The 23439-nt window shown below is 46.4% G+C and overlaps 1 protein-coding gene across 4 annotated transcripts in view; it reads right to left on the bottom strand.

Annotated features, from left to right (window-relative positions):
• Positions 1-5468: 5468 nt before the first annotated feature.
• DOCK2 (dedicator of cytokinesis 2) overlaps positions 5469-23439 on the bottom strand; it is a 442316-nt gene continuing 424345 nt past the window's right edge. For 3 of the 4 annotated variants that reach the window (XM_009241272.4, XM_054556208.2, XM_024247241.3), the window contains 8 exons: positions 21192-21368; positions 19635-19718; positions 12800-12937; positions 11051-11178; positions 9742-9913; positions 8580-8700; positions 6881-7023; positions 5469-6053 (listed from right to left, as the gene is read on the bottom strand). In XM_009241272.4, coding sequence (XP_009239547.4) covers positions 5991-6053; positions 6881-7023; positions 8580-8700; positions 9742-9913; positions 11051-11178; positions 12800-12937; positions 19635-19718; positions 21192-21368 — 1026 coding nt within the window. In that variant the 3' untranslated portion in view covers positions 5469-5990. The remainder of the gene's footprint in view (positions 6054-6880; positions 7024-8579; positions 8701-9741; positions 9914-11050; positions 11179-12799; positions 12938-19634; positions 19719-21191; positions 21369-23439) is intronic. The other variant, XM_024247240.3, reaches the window with a different exon arrangement.

Genomic DNA, 23439 nt, shown 5'->3' with positions numbered 1-23439 from the left:
GGATCCCACAAACCTTCACTTGGAACAAGGGACCCATTCTTGGCAAGGAACTTAACGTAATAGGTTCAAGGCCGTGGGATTCATCAGCTTTACCATGAACCCCATCATTCAGAAGCAGCCAATCTGATGGAACAGAGCACAGCCTTTTAGAGGCTCAGCCAAGGTTCCAGTCGGGGACACTACCTCCCAGGGAGCCATCCTCCAGTCTGTAGTAAATTCAATGGACAGTGGGTGATGATACTATGGGCGGTGTATAATACTATGTCTTCAAAATCTCCTAAAGCTTGGGGCCTAGTGTGAGAGTACAAAAGCCCTTCTCACTATCACACCAGTGATCTACTCATGGGATTGATGCCTTCTGTTCTTGCCACCTTGGGCTTTGTAAGATGTGAGGTCCCAGTCTGTATTTGTTTGCTAGGGCCACTGCAACAAATACCACAGACTGGGTGGCTTAAACAACAAAAGTTTATTGTCTCACAGTTCTAGAGATCAGAAGCCTGAAATCAAGGTGTTGGCAGGACTGTTTTTTTTCCTAGGTACTGAGAGAGAGAATCTGTTTATGCCTTGCCCCTAGCTTTTGGTGGTTTGCTGGCAATCTGGTGCTCCTTGGCTTGCAGATGCATCCCTCCAATCTGTGTGTTTATCTTCACATGGCATTCTCCCTGTGTGCACATCTTTCTCTAAATTTCCTTTTTTAGTAAGGACACCAGTCATGTTGAATTAATACCCACCCTAATGACCTTGTTTTAACTTTATTACCTGTTTAAAGACCCTATCTTCAAATGAAGTCACATCTTGAGGTATTGGAGGTTATTATTTCAACATGTGAATTTTAGAAGGACACAAATCAACCCATAACATGGTCACAAGGTAGGGCCAGAGTGATGCCCCCATTGAACTGGAAATGTGACGACCACTTGGCCACTTTGGCTTATCATGCTCATGGATCAGCAACTGACCCTGATTGCATGAGGACCTCGGATGTTATGATTCAATAGGGGCAGAGAGGAGCATGCCTGGAACCAAGGGGATCACTGGGCCTTTTCTTAGTACACTCATGCCCACTGGTAATGGTCACTAGGTAATTACAAGAACCACAAACCAAGAAGAGTGGAGCAATTAAAGACTCAGGCCCTTTGGGGATAAGAGGTCTGAGCACCCCAGCAGGCAGGCAACCAGTCCAGATGAAGTGTGAGCTGTGGGTCAGAGACACTTAACTGGGTGGTGGAGGAAGGACATGATGAGTATCTGTTATAGTCTTGGTCCAGCTGCAGCAGCTATCGTGGCTTCTTTCACAAATCTTCTTGCCGTAGGTTGTGTGGGAGATCACAACTGAATGCCACCTTGAAATGGACTCTGTGACTGATTGGACTGGGACATCCCTTCTTGGGAAAGGAGAAAGCACATGAATTTGGACATCTCTTATTGGGAAAGAAAGCATGTGGACTTGGACATCCCTCCTAGGAAAGGAAAAAGCACATGGACTTGGACATCCCCTCTTAGGAAAGGAGAAAACATGGATTTGTTCATCTTTTTGTAGGAAAGGAGAAAGTACATCTTATACACACACATACACACACACACAGAGAGAGAGAGAGAGAGAGAGAGAGAGAGAAGATTCACAAGTTATAATAGGAGCAGGAGATAACAGAAGGGCCATGTGAGGGTTGGAATGTCTCAGACAATCTCATATGCCTTCTCGGCTCCTTCAGAGGCCATGGTTTTCTGGGCCGCCAGCTGTCTGCTCTACCTCAGTAGCCACTGCAGCCAACTTGGGTCCACATGGTCCTCCCACCTGGGTCCACCAGTTGCTTGTCCAGAAAAGCTTGGTCTTCCCTTTTCTTGCTGTGACAGAGCCCAGACTACTGGCTTATTCCCTGAGTTGCTGGTTTCTTACACAAATTCTGCCCTTGGATGGAATGCCACTTTGTGGGGCGTGGGATCTAGCTTCCCAAGCAGCTACTGAAAGGGCTGGATGATGCAATCCACAGGTAAAACCATGAAGAGTTTTACCATAACCAATAGGGGAACTTAACACTAGAAATAGGAGACTGAAGTAGGGGCAAGCTGGACAAATACATTCCCTTTTCTTCCTTTTTTTTTTTTTTTTTTTTTGAGACAGAGTCTCGCTCTGTCGCCAGGCTGGAGTGCAGTGGCACGATCTCGGCTCACTGCAACCTCCACCTCCCAGGTTCAAGTGATTCTCCTGCCTCAGCCTCCCGAGTAGCTGGGACTACAGGTGCATGCCACCACACCTGGCTAATTTTTGTATTTTTAGTAGAGACAGGGTTTCACCATGTTGGCCAGAATGGTCTTGATCTCTTGATCTCATGATCCACCCGCCTTGGCCTCCCTAAGTGCTGGGATTACAGGCGTGAGCCACCATGCCTGGCCTTCTTCCTCCTTTCTACAAACTCTTCTGGGGTTTGATTTCTCTATTATACCCTGCCGAAAGATATCCTGCTCAATGCTGCCTGACAGGTTGAGTCTCTTTGTGGCTTAGTGTGAACCAGAGACAAGTAGAGTTAATACCTCAACTTCCATTGCTTCCAATCCTTTTTCCCTCTTTCCTTCACCCTAAGATTGCATAGCCCCAAAAGAGCATGGCACTCAATCATTGCCTGAGGATCTGTTTCCTAGGGAACTGAAGCTATGGCAGGGAGGCAGAGGCACCCAGGATTCAGCCAGGAGAGGCAAACAGATGTGTTATAGGTTAGCGTGTCTGGAAAGCAGAGCCCAGCCTGATTTTGGATGCTGGCAAGGCCATTCAGTTCCCTCAATTTCTCTTCTACTTGCTGACATAAGCCTGAAAGCCTAGAAGAAAGGCTTCTACTCCATGCTTAGCAATAAAGGCTAAAATACCCCTCCCTTAAGGAAAGGAAGGGAACTTAGTGCTCTAGATCAAACTAAAGTATGAATGGCAGATATCAACCCTGTCTTGGAGACAGAGAACAAGGGTCACTGGGTGCTTAAAGAGAAGGTGAGAGAGTTCCACTGGTGGGAGATTACCTGGAAGAAGACCTGGATTCCAGATAGGGTCCTGTTGATCACAGCCATTGGAGAGATCACTTAACTATGTAAAATGAGAGCATTGGATGAAGTGGTCCCTAAGGGTCCCAGAAAACAGCATCAAGAAGGGAAGACATATAAAGAGATCCTTCCTCCAATCCCATCCAATGCTACCTCCTTCTGGAAATTCTGAGGCATACACCCTTCCTTGAGACGACTAGCTTGTTTTGGACAGAACTTGTATAGAATAAGGGAACATCGGTGGTACCAGGAGGGCTATGCCAAATGCCTAACCCCACCTTCATTTTTCCCAGGTACCACCATTGGCATTGTAGGGGAAGACTTACAAACAATCATGGACTGTGAAATAGAGTCTGACATTGAGCTGAGGTCCCAGGTATAAAGTGAATGTGTGGATTAAGATCACGAGTCTTGGTGTGGATAGAGATGGCTGTGTCCCTTACTAGTCAGGTGACAAGGCCACATCACAAACTCCTCAACCTTGGAATTGAGTTTCACATCAATGTGATTGGGACCCTAGCATCTAGCTCATGGGATTGGTGTGAGGATTTAAGGAAATGACATATAGAGTAAGTGCCTGGTAAGTGGCAGCTGTATTATTATTATTGCTGTTATTGTTATTACTACTGGCATTGTTGTTCCTGCCATATAATGGCAGCATCTAAAATTTTTCTGGCAAAGGATTAAGCGGGCTGTCAACCTGATGACAGTCTTAACTGAAATGAGATTTGACTTTCAAACCCTGTTTACGGGTTTAAAGTCTTGCACCATTTATATGGGAAAACAGGGAAGTGCCAATGGTCCCCTTCAGACTTAATAAGAAAACTCATAGATATTGATAATCTTCAGAAAATAGAACTCAGAAATATTATTACCAGGGTCACACAGTGTTAAGTGAGAAGATCAATCAGTTACAGAATTTTTAGAGGTTAAAGCTTACGTTCCCAGGATGACATAGCAACAACCTCTGAGTATGGGTGTTTTTCAGTACTCCTGAGTGAGGGTAACATCTACAGTTTCAAGGCACAGGATCATATCTGTTTTCCCGTAGTTGTGGGAAAAGGGAGAACCATTTTCTTTTCCTTGTTGAGATTTGCCCCCTCCTCCCTGGCGCCCACTGCCCACTGGTATTTGGAAGGGCTTACATGTGAAGGCTAAACAGTAGGATTTTATCAGTTCATAATAAGAGAAAAAGCAGGCATGAGAAACCCAAGCTTGTAACAGAGTCCAATTCTCCGGATGCTGCCTACTCACCTTAGGGAACCCAAAGGTGTTTGTTGTAGCCCAAACCCCAACAATCATCACAACAGGACTTCTTAGACTGTTGAGGAAACTAGAAGCTGAACTAGGCAACACATCTTCAAATGGGGCTTGCAGCAGGGACATAGATGCCACCAGGGACAGGCTGGGGTAGATAAAGGCTACCAAGACTCAGGATATTCTGTGCACTAAGGTGTCCCAGAGACAACGTAGGGTAGTGCCTAAGAGTCAGGCTTCCCACCCGGCTGTCTGGGTTTGAATCCCAGCCATTCCATTACTAAGCGTGTGATCGTGGGTCACTTCATGCTTCTGTACCTCCATTTCTTCATCTGGGTAACAATCGTATCTACCTCCTAGGGCTGCTATCTAGACTTAGGAAGTTCATTCTTATCATGTCTATAACACTGTCCCAGAGACAGTCAGGGCTCAATAAATTTGAGCTACCATCATCATTCTTTCTCATCTCTTACTATACCCCAGGGACCCAGCCTATAAATGAGCATCCACCCCAAGGTTTCCAGATGGCTCTAGTTCTGAAACCTGTGTTGTCATGCACTTACCCAGTATTAATTTCCTTCTCAAATGTAGTCCTCAGCCTCCTTCTGGACCCCTCCGCTGCACAGCTCCCTGCTCTCTGTAGGATCCAGAGGTGGGACTTTCTCCCATCCTCTCTTGCTGCTGCCTGACAAAGCTACTCACCTCCTTTGGGCCTCATCTGAAAAACCTGAGAATTCCTCCAAGAAAAGCCACCACTTGGGAGCCAGCGACAAGATTCAAGAGCTGGACCGTAAGTCCACTGGACCTCAGACCCCTCTTTTCCTAACTCTTTGGCATTGTGTTTGCTCTTTACTAGAGTGACCTGGCTTGGGTGGTCTTCCCATCTCTTTCTAAAGGTGGAGAAAGGAGGTATGACACTCCACTATTCAGATCCGTGAGGAAAACCAGGGCAACTTTTTTAACATGCTGGTAGCCCAGGGTTTGGCACCTAAGGAACCAGAGTCATGGAGATTCTTGAAGAATCTTCTCATAGATGAGGTGGGGAAACTTGGCATTGGGCAAGGGCATCACCAGGCTCCTTCACATCACTGCAGCCCCTGGGCCTGCCTTCCTTCCAGGGAGCTTCCTGCCCAGTCCTGGGCCCAGAAGAGTCAGCCAACAGAATCAGGCAACAAGGCTTATTCGAACCAAGAGAACATTTTTTATTGTCAGTAAGAAACAGCAACTCTTCAGAGATGATTGGCTAGGAAAGAAACTGGTTGGTTGTATAAAAAAAATGTAAAGTACAAAACTGTTAATCTAAAATAAAATTAAAAAGAATATTTAAAAGGCTTCCTTTTCTGTTAAGTTCTGAGACTTAATAAATGAAATAAAAACAGTTTCTTACACCTATGAAACTGGGTTATGAAAGCTGTGCCTAGGATGTTGGGGAGAGCACAATGGGAGAAGGCATTCTTGCTGGCACCTTGAGTTCAGGAATCTACGTTGAGGCTTCCTCATCCACCAGGATCACAGCCCCAGGGGATGCTGGGCTTGTTAGCACTCAAGCTCTGGGACCTGATTGGCCCCTCTCTCTCCTCTAAGTGAGGACAACTGATGGGGACAGTCTCCCACTCTCTGAGGCTTCGATGTTCCATGCATGGCTTCCCTCTTCCAGAAACAACCCTCCCTGGCTCTCCCATGCAGCCCTAGTCAGCAGCAGCTCACAGGTCCGTGGACAGCGAGTCTGGGATGTGTTTGCCTTCTTCAGCCGATTTGCTGGCCAGCTTTTGAGAGAAGAGTATAAACAAGCACAAAACCAAGATGGGATTATCAGATTAAGCACCAAAATGGAGCTTCCCAGTCCTAATCACAAGGGTCCCAACACTGACCCCTGCCCAAAGCCCAGTGAATGTGAGTTGCTATGACCTTGGCTTTGGCCAGAAAGGCAGTGGTAGACAGTAGAGTGAGCCCAGGCTCACTAGCCATGTGGACTTGGGCACATCACTTACCAAACCCTGTGAGCCTCCCATATAAAATCCTAAGAGTGGGAGCTCAAATGGCACCATGCTTGGGAAGTGCTTAGCATGGTGCCTGACTCATCGTGTGCTCATGGTAAACTTGAGATATTTGTAGTAGCAGAGCCCTGATTTCATATTACCTTGAGGATCAGATGTGTTATGGTACCTTCTCGATCCTGAGCAAAGGCCAACAAGTAACAATAGGAGATGGGACTTGCAGAATCAGTGCTAGGAAACTAATGTTCAATTTGTAGGATTTTGTGATATAGGTTGAATAGAAAAGTGCTGGAGCACTAAGGGGCAGTTTAGGTGAGGGTAGGCCACCTACTGCTTCTGAGGTCCCCAGGTCCTGCACATCCCTAGCTGGGGTCAATCCTGGTCAGAGGAGCTGCCTGAGGCCCCAGAGGAGAACTGCCCTCTGGGCATTGCTGCACAGTGTCCCAGAACTCAGGGCCTCCTGACTATGCCTCCCTAGGAATGACCACATATGCACACACATGCACACACAACCCCCCCATTTTCTTCTCTCTGCATTGCTCTCTTCCTTTTCTCCTCCCAATGTCTTCCTTTCCTTCCACCCTCAGTGTCCTCACCATCGTCTTGAAGAACTGATTGACCTTCTTCCGTGTGAGTGTCTTCTTGTCACCATCTGAGAGTTGGAGGAAGGTCTGGCTGAGGCGGGGGGATGTGTTGGCCTCATCCAGCCCATGGATGCCTGCCACTGAGAGCGCCAGGGCTGGAAGGAGAGCAGAGCTGGGGTGTGAATGGGTGGGTAGAGGAGGGGAAGGTAGACAGGGGGCGGGCTGGGGGATAGAGCCAGCATCCAGGGATCACACATTGTATGTGCCAAGCAGGAGGCAGGATGCCTATTTCCTGCCGTGCCAGGGGACATTGAAGCTGTCCTCTTGCAGTGAAGCTTGCCCACCCTACAGACAAGGGTTCAGCCTCCTGGCTCCTGGTCAAAACCTTGCCCCAAAGCCCTGACATCCCCAGGAAACAGAACCTTCTGCTCCAAGGCAGGGGACAGTGTGAGCTTACTCTTCCTCCAGCTCCCAGCACCAACACCCTGGATTTCTCTCCCCATTGCAGGAGACAGTGGGAAGAGTCTCAAACCCACGTGTCACCTGGTGGAGGGGCCAGATGGCCTAGTGGTTACAGCCCCAGCTTGGCGTCACAGAAACGTGAAAAATTAGTTACTCTCTGACTGCTGGTTTTGATATTGACCAAATGGGAGAAAGAGCCCAGACCGCCAGGGTGCCGTGAGACCTGCTGAGAAGATACCAGTGAAATGGCTTGGGCCAAATGTTGCAGCTGTGTTTAGGCTATCCTGGGTGGGGTGGCAGGGCAGTGGGTAGGTGCCTGGTTCCAGGGAAGAGGGCCTGGGTCTGAACTCAGCCTCTGCCATTTGCTGGCTGGTGATAGGCAAGAGACTGATGTTCTCGGTGCCCCAGTTTCCTCATCCATACAATGGGGTGGATGACATGAACTACTTCCTGGGTATGTGCAGAGGAGTAAATGAAATAATGAAGGAGTAGCAGTTGGCGCAGGGCCTGGCACCCTCAACGTTCAGTAAACAGCAAGCGTCTTCACCATGATCGGCCTGCTGAGTTCCACAGGGCAGCACTGGTCCTGGCTTGTTCCCTTCTGACCTGGCCCTTAGCACACAGAGCCGGGCACATAGCAGCAGACACCAAGGACTTCTGCATGCCAGATGGAGTGCTCTCAGGCATGCCGTGTCCCCTGTCGTGTCCCCTGTTAGGGCCTCAGACTCCCTTCTGTGAGTTAGGACTGTCGGCTGTGCCCTAACCTCCTCACTGGACAGTGAGTGAGTGACAAGGGTGGCAGATAGGTAGCATCTATGCACCCAACACTTTGCAGCTATAAGATGTGGTGGCCATTTTTGTAAAGCCAGAAAGAGTCTTCCAGGTCCACAAAGAAGCCACAGGTCTTAGGGACATACCAAGGGCAAACTTCTGGCCCCTGGGGGAGGCCTGGCTAACTGAGAACAAGGGGCCACCTAGTGTGATAAATGGATGCTCAGTGAATCCTGAGGGCCCAAGGGACAGCAGGCCTCTCTCCTGCCCCTGCTGGAGCTTGCTGGGATGGTGTCACCCCCAGGAAGTGGTGGATGTAGGGGGAGATTAGAGGGTGGGGAGCTGTGAGCAAAGCCGCTCACTCCAGGATGCCTGGCCACTTTGTTGTGTAGACACAGTTCCCATCCATCCTCCACCCACAAGGCTGGTGGCCTGCACTATCTCTATTCCCTCATGCTGGTGGCAGCAGGGGGCATACCTGGGATGGTAGGCATGGACTGGCTGGCAAAGCTCATTTGAGAGAGGACAGATGCCTTGAGGGGGATGGCCGCGTGCTCCGAGAGGTTGGTGTCACTCATGAACTCATGCTTCCTGGAAAGCTGGAGAAATACACCAGACACACACACACACACACACACACACACACACACACACAAAGAGAGAGAGAGAGGCTTAGCATGAGGCAGATCTGGGCCCTGAAAGATCAGGGATGAGGGCGTGGCATGGTTTCTATGAAGCTGGCTCCAAGTTCATTTATTCTGTTTTATACCATTCCATGCCAGCCTGCCACATATGGTTGCACAGGTTGCGCACTACACAACTACAGCGGGGGGGGGGGGGCATTCATTTAGACTATCATGTGAATGGTGTCCCCTAGAATCAATAAACACAGAAGACATTTCCATTCTTATCCATCCACGCAAGAGTAGCCTGTGAGGCCCACTGGGGAGTTTCTGAAGGGCCCTTTCTTCACCAAGGCTTCTTGGTTGGCCCCTTGCTCTTTCATCTGGCACCCCTCCCTTGCCAGGGCAGTTAATCTGTCTCCCCCTCCCAGGCTCCCAGAACACTTTCAACAAACCTCTTTTCCAGGGGGAAACTAAGATTGAATCCAGGACTGTCTGACACCAAGTCTCATTTTTAAATAGTTATTAGTTTATAAGACCAAAACTCTCAAAGCCAGGACAGTGAGATTTCATCTCTGTATCCCCACCTGGACTCCTGGCACACAGGAGGGGCTTGCAGGGGTCTGAAACGTCCGTGGTTAGAATAGGCCTGGGGCTGGGGGCTATACAAACACCTAGCTCAGTACCAAGTGGACTGCTCTCCCCTTTGGTGGGAGAACAGGTGGATTCTCCCCAGCGTGGAAAAGCCCTGTGTGATGGTGGAAAGGATACACACAGGCTCTGGAGTGCAAAGGTCAAGGTTCAACTCCCAGCTCTGTCATGTCCCAGCCACCCCAGCTGCCTGGGCACAAGTAAGCACTTCACCTATCAGCTCCCCAGGTGCCGCCTCTGCAATACCCATAGCACCGCAATGGCAGGCTTCAGGAAGCCCATATCTGGAAGCCCTGGGTTTTGTGCCCAGCATGTAGTGGAAATGTGCTAACAGCGCTGGAGAGGCAATCTGCCTCAGCCACTCACCCGCTTCAGGTCCGACTCTGCAGCTGCTTTCTCATCCGCAAACACTACGCTGCTTCTCTTCGTCCTCTTCTTGGACCTCCGCAGCTTGACCTCAGGCAGGGTGCTCCCCGGGGAGATTGGTTCCTCCTGCTCCACTCTCGGCGTCTTGGGTGATGCTAATTCCAGGTCAAAGCTGAAAGGCCAGAGGGGCAGCAATAGAAACTGCAGTTAGAGCTTCAGTAGAACTGCCTTGCAAGGACCCAGGAAGCTGAAGGGGACCTTTGGGCTGCCTGAGCTGTCACTACAGGGTCTGGAGTAGATCAGCAAATCTGGCAGAGGATTTGGGGAGCAACTTGCTCAATCCACAAACACTTAAATGTGATGAGTAAAGTTCACTTTATTTTATCCATGGTAAACTGAAATGGAAAGAAGTGAGCCATAGAAAAGAAACTGGTGGTGAGGAGAGAAGACTGGTTGAAAGCATGAATGTGGATTCAAATCCAGGCACGGCCAGTTCTTAGCTGAATGAATAACTTTGGGTAAATCACCCAACCTCTTCAAGCCATCGTTTCCTTTTCAGTAAATGGGGGTCTTCGCAGAGACCTTGCAGAGTGGCCGTGAGATAAGGTCTGAGGAACCCTTGGCATATTCTTGGCATATGGTAAGTGCTGGGTTGCTCACGTATCTATGATTAGAACAGATGAGTTGGGCAGGGTGAATGGTGCCCCCTAGAATTGTGAATGATGCCCCCTAGAATTGTGAAACAGAAGACGTTTCCATCCTTTTCCCTCTGGGCAAGAGTAACCTCTGAGGCCCGCGGGGAAGTTTCTGGAGGGTCCAACAATGATGGCCGGAGGGCTCCAGGAAGGTGGAAGGGGCAAGGGAGGGAAGACCCCCAACAGAGGAGTGGGTAGGTGGTGCAGGAGGAAGAGCTCTGCAATGGGGACATCCCATCGTGGTTGGGGGGAGCTTCCTTAAAAGGGAACAGATCCCTATGAGAGGTGACAATATTCCAGAAGGATGCAGGCTTGGTGAGGAGCTCTGGCTGGCTGACAGAGATCACTGGACTAGAAGTCTGGGGGCTGCAGGTGAGTCCTGCTGGGTCCTCAGGAAAGCTGCCTTGCCCCTCTGAGCCTCTGATAATCTCCTAAAAATGGTACTAACCATGAGCCTCCTAGGGTAGTTGTGAGACTCCAGATGGGAAAAGGCTTTTAAACTGAAAGGAGGAAGGGAAAGGTAGAAGAGATGTTGCTGGAGAAGAGAGAGAAGGAGGGGGGATTGAGCCAGGGAGGCAGGGGTGTGGGGGGCTCCTTGGGGTGCAGGGACTGACCTCTCTGAGGTGGGCTTGCTGGGGGTGCTGCAGTCAGAATTCATGGAAGCCAGAGAGATGATGGACATCTGTCTGTATGAGCGCAGCATAGACCTGGGGCGGCCCACTCTCCTGTCGTCAAAGTCAGGCTGTGGTGGGAGAACAGGGTGGTTAGCAGCTGTAGCCTGGGGAAGGCGGCCCCAGCCTTCCTGTCACCTTCTTCCTCCACCTGGGCAGGGCAGAGTTGTGGGGCTGAGTGGAGCATCATCACAGAAGTTCCTGGCTGGCTGAGGCTAGGGGGTTCTTGTAGAATAAAGAATGTGGCTGACCTTTACTCCTGGTTCCTGGAAGGTGATATCTAAATCTTTGGAATTTCCTATGTGATAGTAGTATCCTTGTTATTATTCATGGTGGCCCCCTTGACTATACTTGATTTTATGCTAATAAGATGGCTCCTGATGGCCACAAAGACCAGCTCTATGATTATACGGCTGGGCTGGGGCTTTGAGCCATATAATATCAGCTCAACCTCCAGGGAGTGGACAGGCCCGGAGACTGATTTCCATCACGTGGCCAATGGTTCAATCTATCATGACTACATAATGAAACCCCAATAAAAACTCTGGACATTAGGCTCCAGTGAACTTCTCTGGCTGGTAATCACACGTCAATGTGCCAGAAGGGGGATGCATCTGGAATACATGGAAACTTCATGTTTGGGACCCTCCTGGACCTCACTCTGTGTCTCTTTACCTGGCTGGTCTTGATTTGTATCATAAACTGAAATCATAAGTATCATGCATTCCTGAGTTCTCTGAATTATTCTAGTGAATTATGAAACCTGATGGAGTAGTGGGAATCTCCCAGTTTGTAACCAGTTAGGCATAAGTGTGGGTGGCCTGGGTCCCTGAAGCTTATGGTTGGTGTTTGAAGTGGGAAGTGTCTAAGACTGTGATTCTAACCTGTGAAATGTGGCCTAACTCCAGGGAGTTAGCATCAGAATTGCATTGCAGGGACTTCATGTAGGGAGTATTGAAAGTGACAACCTGTCTCACGGAAAAAAATCTGAATCAAAAGAGACCTGAGTGCACCTGTAGGCTCTTCCAGTAATTCACTTTTCTTCTCTAGGTCTCAGTTTTACCATCTGTAAAATGGGAAGGCTGGACCAGATGGTTTTAAAGGAATTGCATGGCCTTGACATTTTATAACACCAGTTAATAAGGAAAAGGATGAAGAAGCACCCTGTAAGCACCAGGCTCATGGCCTCTTTAGGACAAGGAGCTCAGTGGTCAAAACCACTGGCCTTGAACAGAGCCAGATGCAAATTCTGCCCCACACTCATTTGCCACATAGCCTCTGGCAAGTTGCCTGACCTTCTGAACCTCAGAAGAAATACAAGGGATTAAAAATCATTCCTGCCTCTCAGGCTTGTGGTGAGGATTAAATGACCTAGTAGATGTCAAGTGCTCGAATCAGGCCTGGCACATAGTAGATGCTGCATCAATGTAGCTTTCATTATTATTACACAGTCCCTTGAGCAGTTGGTATCTGCACAATCCAGTTGTAACTGGAGTTTGTCTGGGGGTTCCTTTTGCTGGACCAAGTTTCCAGGAGGGTTCCCCTGGGTGGGATCCAGCGATGCTGGCCATTGTTATCTTCTCTTTGGAAGCAGCTTCCTTTGCTGGATCCCCTCCAACTTCAGCCTCCAGCATGCTTCCCTGCTCCACCCTGCCCAGTCCCACCCCTCCAAGCCATAGGAACCACCCATACCATTTCTCGGACACCGTACTCCTTCTCCACCTTCATTTTCAGGTTCTTGAAACATTCCTCCATCCGGTCATGGAAGGGTCGCAAGTTATCTGACACCCTTTTCTCATGGATCTTAATCCCAGCTCCCAAGAAGGGGATCTGGAGAGAAAGTGGTAAAGAATGAGCCAGAGGCTGACCGGTGGGCCTCAGCCTGGCACCCCGCCATCAAGGCAGCTGCAGTCAAGTCTGCCTGCTAAGAATTCATCAAGGGCTTCAGGGTCCTCAGAAACCTGCACACAGGGTCCCCAGCCATGGGAAATGGGGAAAGTTGCGAACACGAGGTTTACTCTGGAAAGGAGAGAAAGACCCCCAGTTTCCCTTGCCTCATAGGAGGGCTGGACTCTCCTGTTCCCCATGAGAGGCCACATGCTTGGGAAAATTGCCCACACTTGGGGGCAGAGTGTGGGGATCAGAGGAGGGGAATCTCTGTTGCATTGATTTAAAACCTTGCCTAAGATGTTCTTGGCAATACTAAAGTAAAAGGGTGAATGTCAGAAGCTGGGAGATAGAGGAAGGCAAGAGCTGAGAGAAAACAGAGGAGGGGGCATAGCCTCATCTCACCACATGGAGCCAATTGCACTTTATACAGGTGCTGAAGAAGGATATGAATGTGCTAATATCATAAAGTTAACCCACCAGTAGGGAGCTTTGAAAAGTGATGTAAAAGCCTTAGGAAGACGAGGGAAGAAGAGAGGATTGATGTGAGGGAGTTGAAGTCTTATTTGTCCACATAGGAGGTCAGTGGATACTGTCTAAGTGGCAGCTACGTTAAGGGAGAGTAGCAGAGCCATGGTGGGCACTGTTAGAAAGAGAAGCTGAGAACTTTAGTCGTGTGGTCTCAGGGAAACATAACCAGGGGAGCAAAGGGGTAGATTATGAATTATTTGGGGGAAAAATTGCTTTCATGATGGTGACATAAAGATATTTCTCCTTACTTCTATTGGAGGTCTCCCAGAAATGACAAGGTGAAGGAGAAACTGAAATCTTCAGTGAAACTTGGAGACATTCATAAACCTGCCACACAATATGTGTGCCAGGAGGTGGGAGGACATAACTGACCTTCCAGAGCAGAGGAGGGAGGTGGTGATAAGAAGAAGCCAATCTGCCTCCATGAAGCCAGGAGGGCCTCAGGGATTGGAGGCACCAGGCACTACAGAGAAGGTGAGTGAGCTGAGGGGCCAAACACAGAGGAATGTGTTGAAGTTCTGTATCAGGAGCAGTTAGACTGCCTGACTGCCTCACCCTGCAGCCAAGTGTTCTTTTTTCCCATTTTCCCAAGAAGGAGGAGCTTATCCTCTAGAACAATTAGAACAAGGAGCTCTGGGCTTAGGGGCATCAGACACAACAGAAGGCAGAAGGAAAAGTCTGCATTTGGGTCCTGAGAGCTCTACTTCCCAATTCCCAAATGGCCAGCAGTGTAGCAGCTGGGATTATCTTTCTATATAACAGCTTGAAGGGTCTGACTCTGGAGAATGTGAATGGTCCCATGTAGAGAGAGACGTCTGTGGGTCATTCCGTTGCCACACAGCAATGCTAACCAGTTGCCAAGGCCCTCTCTCATGTACGCAGATTTTCTTTAGCCTTGCTCTTAACTATGAAGAGAATGCCAAGTATCACCAGACACTGGAAGAAAGTCTCCAATAGGAAAGACAGAGACCAGACCAACAGACAGGGAAGAAAGCAAATAAGGAAGAAAAGAAGGAAAGAATAAAGGAAGAAAAAACAGAATGAATTTGGAAGAAATAGAATAAAGAGAGCCTAAGAAAACATGTTTTTCTAAAAAATTTAACTGATATATAGGAACAGAAAAGATCCTTCATTCATGAAAAAGACAAAGATTTTATATAAAAAAGAATGCTAATGGAAAAACTACATATAAATAGTAGTGAGATAAGGTTGTAAATGGAGATACATTTATGGCTTTAGTTTTACATATTAGAAAAGACAGAAAATAAATTAGCTAAGCATCCATCTCAAGATATTAGTAAAAGAACAGCGAACTAAATTCAAAGGGAGAAAAGGAATGAAAATAATAAAGGTGAGGGTGGACATGAATAAAAATAGAAAACAAATTTACAACAGAGAGGATCAACACAGCCAAAATTTGTTTCTTGGAAAGGATACAACATTAATAAACTCCTAAGAAGACTAGTCAAGAAAATACAAGGTACTAATAACCAATATTAGGATTGAAAAACATAACTATAAGAAGTACAAACATTATAAAAGATCATAAGATGAGTGTATTACAAAAAGTTAACAAACAGAAAATAAAATTTAAAAACAATACCATTTACAATAGAATTTAAAATATCAAATACCTAAGAGCAGATCTAATAAGATATATGAAAGAAAATAAAATATGTGAAAACCACAAAATTTTGCTGAGAGAAATTAAAGAACTATATAAATGGAGAGCTATTCCATGTTCATGGATGGGAAGATAGCCATTCTCTCCAATTTAATCTAATAGTTAATGTACAATTAATCCAAATCTCAATGTGTTTCGGAGGAGTGTGTAAACATTGGCAAGGTTATTTTAAAATGTATAGAGAAACACCAAGGACTTAGAAGAGGCAAGACACACTTGATGAAAAGCAACAATTGGGGTACACTGACTGTTAGATTTCAAGACTTAAGATGGTGTGGCATTGGTATAAGCATGGACATAGACCAATGGATCAGAATAGAAAGGCCAGAATAGGCAAACACATATATGGTCAATTTGGGGGGTCAAAAGTGGGGGAAAATAGTCTTTTCAACACATGGTGCTAAAGAAATTGGAAATCTGTGTAAGAAAATAATCTGCCTCTTACTTTACATGAGTCAAAATGGATCATACACCTAAATGTATAAGATAAAACAATAAAAACTCAGAATAAAACATAGGAGAATATCTTCATGATCTTGGGGTAGTTGTGGTTTCTTAAAGTGGACACAAAAGCACTAATCATTTAAAAATATGATAAATTAAACCTGACCAAAATTACAACTGCTGTTCATCAAAATACATCATTAAGAAAGCAAACAGACAAGCCAGACTAAGAGAAGATATTTGCAATACATATATTTGACAGAAGATACATATCTAGAATATATAAACTCCTACAAATCAATAATAAAAAGACAACTCAATTAACAACATAAGTAAAAGATATGAAAAAGTATTTCGCAAAAGGGTAATCCAATTAGCAGTAAGCATATGAAAAGGTGCTGAACATCATTGCTCATGAAGGAAATGCAAATTAAAACTAAACTGAGATATCATTACACATCCACCAGAAGGACTAGAATTAAAAAAGACTCCCAGTATCAAGTGTCAGGGAGAATGCGGATCAACTGACTTAGAAGTTGTGTGGGAGTGAAAATTGATTTAGCCACTTTGAAAAACTGCTTCTTGTGTCCAGTAAGGTTAAATGTGCATGGCCCAGCAATTCCACTACTGCATGTATACTGAGGGAACTGAGTGCTTAGGTCCACCAAAAGGCATAAACATGAATGTTCATAGCAACTTTACCCATAATGTACAACACCTGAAAACAACCCAAATGTCCAACAGAACGGATAAATAAATTGACATATTATTGGTAATTTAGATACACATACAATAGAAGACACTTAGAAACAACAAAAAAGTCAAACCTCTAGTATGTGCAACAACCCAGAAGAATCTCAAAGGCATTATATTGAGCCAAAGAAGCTACAGATACAGTAGTACATACTGTACTGTACAATACAATTTATAAGAGGTTCAAGAACAGACAAAATAACCTAACCTATGGTGATAGAAGATTGGCAGTACCTACTAAAGCTGAATATCCTCACATGCTATGACCAAGCAAGTCAATGCATAGGTATATACGCAACAAAAATTTTGCATATGTGTACCAAAAAAACACACAAGGAAGTTCAGAATAGCATTACTTGTAATAGCCCCAAACTGAAATAAACCCAATTCTCTATTAGTAGAAAAATAAATAAATGCATTTTGTTATAGTTACATAAGCCAGCTGTATGGACTACTATATAGCAATGAAAATGAATGTGAATCATAGTTATGATTCACAAACAAAATGAATGACTTTCACAGACATAACATTGGGCAAAATAAGTTAGATACGAAAGATTGTATATTATGTAATTCTGTTTATATGTAGGTCAAAATTAAGCAAATTTAAACTATAGTGCTTAAGAATGAGTGTTTGGGTGGTAAAGTATTTTTTTTAAAGCAAGGAAATGATTACTATAAAAACAGAACAGTGCTCACTCTTAGGGAAGGAGGCCTAAGATAGGATTAGGGGAGCTAGCAGAATTCTATTTCATCTGGGTGGTGGTGAAACGGATGCATGTTTTTGATAAATCAGTGGGTTATATCTTTTTATGTGTACTTTTCTGTACATAATATTTCACAATAAAACCTTTAAAAGAAGAGCATACTATAGACATCTTTTTATGCCAAAAAATAGAAAGTCTTCACAAAGAAAAGAAATTAACAAGCTATCGATCCTGAAATCTGCAAAACGTTGAACACCAAATGTACTTTGAAGGCTTCAGCATTTGTTCGGTTGCTACAGGTACAAATACATTCACTCCCCTTGAAATCTAACCTTCTCGTGTTTTAAGTAAATTCAAAGTGTATTTGGCTTTGCAAAACCAAAACCCAATCTAGAATTAAGCTCCAAGTGAGCAGGGAGCAGGCCCAATTTTGTCCATCACTATCTTTGTTGCCTAGGACACAACAGAGGCTCAACAAATATAAGTTGCAAGAACAAACGGAATGAAACAGGTAGGGAAGAGCTAATCTGCTGCACGTGATAATGTTAAAAGGCTGCCTTCACTATGAGCGGGGCTGCATCTTTCCCATGCAGGTGCCCATAGTTAGGGTGCCTGGGGTCATAGTTAGGGTGCTGGGCTCTGGGTGGGAGGGATATGGCTGAGGTCAACCTCGTTTGGGGGTTAGGTGGGCCTCTGTATAGGTGGTCTCAGGAGCAGCGGGTGGTGCTAATGAGAAGGCGGCCACTAGGGGGTGGTGTCTGAAGGCGCCTAGCTAACAGCTCTCAGAAGCCGTCACATCTAACAGAGTACATGCTTTCAAAGTCTTCCGGCTTTGTTGGTAATGTCCCTCTAGTAAGCTCCAAGACAGTAATAGAATTTTCTGGGAAGGTACAGCTTGGTATTCGCTGTGCTGTGAAGCTGCCGTCCATTCTTTGGGTACAGCAAACACAGCATGGAGAAGCTGTTTCCAGATGAGAAGAGGTCCCCAGTGGAGAGGACCAGGGCAACGGTATAGATTCAGAGTGACATCCAACAACTAAGCAAATCTGTGTGACATGTTAGCCTTCCCTGAGGTCTCCCAGCAATATCTGAGGATGGGAACGAATCAAAGCCTGGCCTTCCTGCTTCCCAAGTTGGGGGTGCTGAGGGAGAACATCATTATTTGCATAATAAAGGGCATGATGACCCCAGAAGGCTGGGGACCTTGGGGATATTTGGGCTTCACAGGTGGCACAAGGAAAAAAGAAAGAGAACATTCCAGACAGACACACAACATGCATTCGGGAAAAGCGCGTCTGTGCAGTGCTTGGTGTTTCATTTTTAAAGCCCCACTTTGCATAAATTGGCAGAGGCAGAGAAGGACCTGAATTAGGAATTCTTATTTTAAGAAAAGAGGCTGCACCCAATGCTTCTCATTCCCTGATTTCCCTAGAGTAACAAAAACTCCCAACCACAAAAGCTTGCTTTTCTTTGCACAGTGACTGGCAAGAAGAAAGCGAGGGAGGGCAGGCAGCTGCAAGTTGCTACCACCTGCCTCTGCATCCACTGCTCACCTCCCGCCAGCTCCTGCCCTCCGGAGCCCACCCCTGTGTTCTGCTGGGTAGTCTGCTGAGAGCCCAGAGTGGGCGAATGTCTGAGGAGGGGGCTGCTCTGGGCCTGGAGGGGAAGCCTAGCCCTGTGTAAGCCTCTATGAGAGGGATCTAGCCGACTGTTGCTTCTGCAGGGAGAGGGAGAACGAGAGAGAAGAGGAAGAGAAGCCAAGAGAGCAGTAAGATGTGTGGGGGTGTGGGGCAAAAGACAGGGAGGCAAGGAATAGAAGTGCAGGCTTCTAAGAGAGAGAGGGAAAGACAGAGACAGATGCACAGAGAGAAAGAGAGAAAGGAGGAAAGACAGAGTCCACAGGAAGAAGAGGGATGCAAAGAGAGAACGGAAGGAGAGGCAGGTAAGTGGCCAGCCCAAGACAGCAGGGTGGTGCCTTCTAAGCCCGTGGGCTGAGCAGCAGCTTGTGTGGGATGTAGACCCTTTGACTCACAACCACCCACACAAAGGCCTCAATTATTTTCAAAACCTGATATCCATCTGAGCATTATTGCAACAAACTGGGTCAGCTCTAAAAGGAGGAGAAGTGGGAGTAGGGGCTCAAGTCTTCTATTATCAGATTGGCCTGTGCTGGGTGTAGGGGGAAGGTGCTGGTTTGGAGTGTGGGGGCCTGGTGTTCATTTGCATCCCGCTGTGAAAAGCCATCCCCTGAATTCAACATCAAATAAGATAATCTTAGCACCATCCAGCATAGCATTGCTGCCTGGCACCATGCAACACCCAAGAGTGCAGTGCCCCAAATCTCTGTTCCAGGATGAACCTGCTCAGGTGTGAAGCAGAGCTAGAAGAGGGGCTGAAAAGCAAGGGACAGGAGGGCATGTGAATTTAGGCTGCCTCAGCCAGAGCCTAGCATGGGGCAAGTGAACCATGGTCGGGGGAGAGGAAGGACGGCAGGATGCTCCCCTGGCCAGCTCTGCCTTACCTGCCATGCAATCAGGTCCTTGAGGTGGGTCAGCTTGTCCTGGTCCTCAGGGTGGTCCCTGACATACTCTTCAGTGAAGAAGGCCTGGGGAGGACAGACAGGAGGTCAGGGTTTCCTGTTCATGTGGCATTTCACAGCCAATCTCTTTGGCACTGGGAGAAGATTTAATTTGAGAGGGGCAAGGATGAGGTCACAGAAGATTTAATTTGAGAGGGGCAAGGATGTGGATGGAACAAGAGTGAGAGGTCTGGAGAGACTGACATTGTTTTATCTGCTTTGAGGCTCAGATCAGCATCCAGTGGGAATGGGCTGCAAACTCTGGGGAAGTCATTCTCAACGTCAGGTTCCTGAGCCAGTAGCAGCAACAGTACTTTGGAACTTGTTAGAGATGCAAATTCTCTAGCCCCAGCCCAGACAGCCTGAATCAGAAACCCTGGGGGTGGGGTGAGGACCTGTGTGTCAGGAAGCACTGTAGGGGATTCTGATGCTCCTTTCAAGTTTGAGAACATTGCTCTGCAGAAAATAATTCAGTAAGGAATCTCACTGGTGGGTGTTCCAGCTCACCTCATGGCCTCCCTCACTGCAAGTGACCCTGGCAGCCCCTTTCTGGGGCTTATGTCCTTAGTGTGTGCGCATGTATAAACAGACATATCCCATCACTGCTCATGGCTGAGCAAAGGGTTACCAATGATGACTGCATGAGTATCTGAGGGTAGCTGGAAGGATTGATTAGGTGACTGGAATTATTGTCCCCAAATTATACTACTGTGTGGTATTCTTAGTTTTACATCAATGGATAACATAGGAAAGATAATAGGGAATTTGTCAAGAGATTTGTTAGAATGAGGAGTTCATTTTTCCTTCAGTATCTGCTAGGTGAAAACCAAGTAAGAACTTTCTGTTCTATTTCAATGCCAAGAAAAGCTTTGTCTCCTTACTGAGAAATGGGTATTTTTCCTTCCAGTGGATAATGTGACTCATATAAGTGATGCTATTTCCTTTTTTGCCGTGAACACCAGGAAGCTCAAAAATAAATCTGTGGCTCAAACATGTGGGGCTTTCTGGAGGGACCTTATGACCTTGATATCTAGATTATAGCTTCCCTTTTGGAGTTGATCTCTTAGTTTTTATGGCTTTTCACAGATTCTGAGTTTCATTTATTTCCAATTGTACACATCATTTCACATCCTCTGTGGAAGAGGTGGGTTTATACAACTGGCACGTAATTTTATGGTCTGGCTCACACTCATCCCAGAGCCTTTCCTTAATAGAGCCACCTGAATCTGCCCAGTGAGACAAGGGGCCCTTATGAACCCTGCCCCTTCCTGCCCCTTCCTGCCTCAGCACAGGGTGTGGAGAAGAGGCTGGGAGTGAGACAGGAGCTCAGCTAAGACATGAGGCTATAGAAACACGAGGGCCAACCAAGCTGAGGGTCCCTTTGGGGACAAGGACAGCCAAAGTAGGATAAGTGACATGTAGCTGCATCTGCCCCCTGGGTCCTCCCACCACTGCTCTGCTCACCGAGCTCCCCTAGACTTGGAGAACAGAAATCCTCACCTTCTCATACTTGGCGAAGCCTCCCATGACAGCAGGATCCACAATCCCGTTCAGGAGCATGGAGAGTGGGTTGATGGGGAGGGTCTCATCACTCTGGTACTGGTTTATCATCATCAGGATCTTCTCATTGGCTGTGGACATGGTTTCTATGGCATTCTCCAGAGGACTAATTGTGGTCTGTTGAAAATGAGATCACCAAGAAGAAAGGGCCTTGGTTAAGTCACTTTAAAAACAGATATTGGTATTGATTTCACTTGGGGTGGGAATTCAAATGAGGCAATGCTCCCTAAGGGGCTATAATAGGATCTTGTAATTACTGAGCTCTGGGGGCTGTCTGCTCTCTGGGGAGAGACAGGCTGGCTTTCTGCTTAGTGAGAAAGGGATTTCTTTGGGGAGGCAGAAGCAGGAAGTGTCAGGTACTTGCTGAGGCATCAGATGCTGAGTGTGCCCCAGAGAAAGTTTTCTCTTCTTATTATCTGGGTGAAACACATGCAAATTCAACCCTTTCAGTATTGGTCGGGCAGATACTATGTGTGAGTTATTGGCCAGAGAGATTAGAGCAGCTTGCGATGTGGGCACCCAGCCTCGCACATAGTAGGTCCTAAGACTGGTTGTTAGAGGGGTCACTGTTCCAAGGTAGATTCACTTTAGTTGGGAAAATTAAACTGAACACTTGTCCAACACCTCTTAGAAGGCAATATAAACAGAGTGCCATCAAAAGCTAACCGGCAAAAAGTGCAGTTAGCAAGAGCATGAGATCTGGAGTAGAAACCTAAAGTAGAGGTCGGCAAACATTTTCTGTAAAAGGGCCAGATAGTAAATATTTTAGGATTTGCAGGCCAGATGGTGTCTGCTGCAACTACTCAACTCTGTTATTGTAGGGCAAAAGCACCTACAGGCAGTATGTAAATGAATGAGAATGGCTGTTCCAATAAAACTGCAGAAATAGGTGACGGGTAGACTTTGGTCCATGGGCCACAGTTTGCTGACCCATGAACTGAAGAGTGTTCCATGTGCACTTCAGAAAAATGTGTATGCTGTTGCTGTGGGGTGGATTGTTCGGTATATGTCTGTTAGGTCCATTATGATCTAAAATATAGGTTAAGTTCAATGTTTTCTTATTGTTTTTCTGGCTAAATGATCAGTCCAATGTTGAAAAGTTAGGTATTGAAATACCCTACTATCATTATGTCTCCCTCCAGATCTCCTAATGTCTACTTTATATATTCAGGTGCTCCAACATTGGGTGTACATGTGTTTACAATTTTTACATCCTCTTGATGAACTGACCCCTTTGTCACTATATAACGACTTTCTTTTTTTTTTTTTTTTTTTTTACAGTTTTTCATTTAAAGTCTACTTTGTCTGAAATAAATATAGCTGCCACTACTCTCTTTTTAAAAGTTTTTATTTGCGGGAGGCCGAGGCGAGCAGATCATGAGGTCAGGAGATCGAGACCATCCTGACTAACATGGTGAAACCCCGTCTCTACTAAAAATACAAAAATTAGCCAGGCGTTGTGGCGGGCGCCTGTAGTCCCAGTTACTCAGGAGGCTGAGACAGGAGAATGGCATGGACCCAGGAAGCGGAGCTTGCAGTGAGCCGAGTTTGTGCCACTGCACTCCAGCCTGGGCGACAGAGCGAGACCCTGTCTCAAAAAACAAACAAAAAAAAGTTTTCATTTGCATGGAATATATTTTTCCATCCCTTCACTTTCAGTCTACGAGTGTCTTTAAAGGTGTGGTAAGTCTCTTGTAGGCAATATATCTGATACAGTTTGGCTCTGTATCCCCACCCAAATCTCATCTTGTAGCTGCCATAATTCTCACATGTTGTGGCAGGGACTTAGTGGGAGATGACTGAATCATGGGGGCAGATCTTTCCCATGCTGTTCTTGTGATAGTGAATGGGTTTCACGAGATCCCTTTTTTAAAGGGAATTTCCCTGCACAAGCTCTCTCTTTGCCTGCTGCCATCCACGTAAGATGGGACTTGCTCCTCCCTGCCTTCCTCCATGGTTGTGAGGCCTCCCCAGCTGTGTAGAACTTTAAGTCCCATAAACGTCTTTCTTTTGTAAGTTGCCTAGTCTCAGGTATGTCTCTATCAGTAATGTGAAAACAGACTAATATACAATATCATTAGGTTTTTTGTTATTGTTGTTCAGTCACTCTATTCCTTTTGATTGTTGAATTTAATCCATTTACATTCAAAGTCATTATTGATAGGTAAGGACTTACTAATGCCCTTCT

This window comes from Pongo abelii, chromosome 4 (assembly GCF_028885655.2).
Source record: "Pongo abelii isolate AG06213 chromosome 4, NHGRI_mPonAbe1-v2.0_pri, whole genome shotgun sequence".
NCBI classification, from domain to species: Eukaryota; Metazoa; Chordata; class Mammalia; order Primates; family Hominidae; genus Pongo; species Pongo abelii.
Note: the sequence above shows the minus strand (reverse complement) of the source record. Positions and strands in the feature narration are given on the sequence as shown.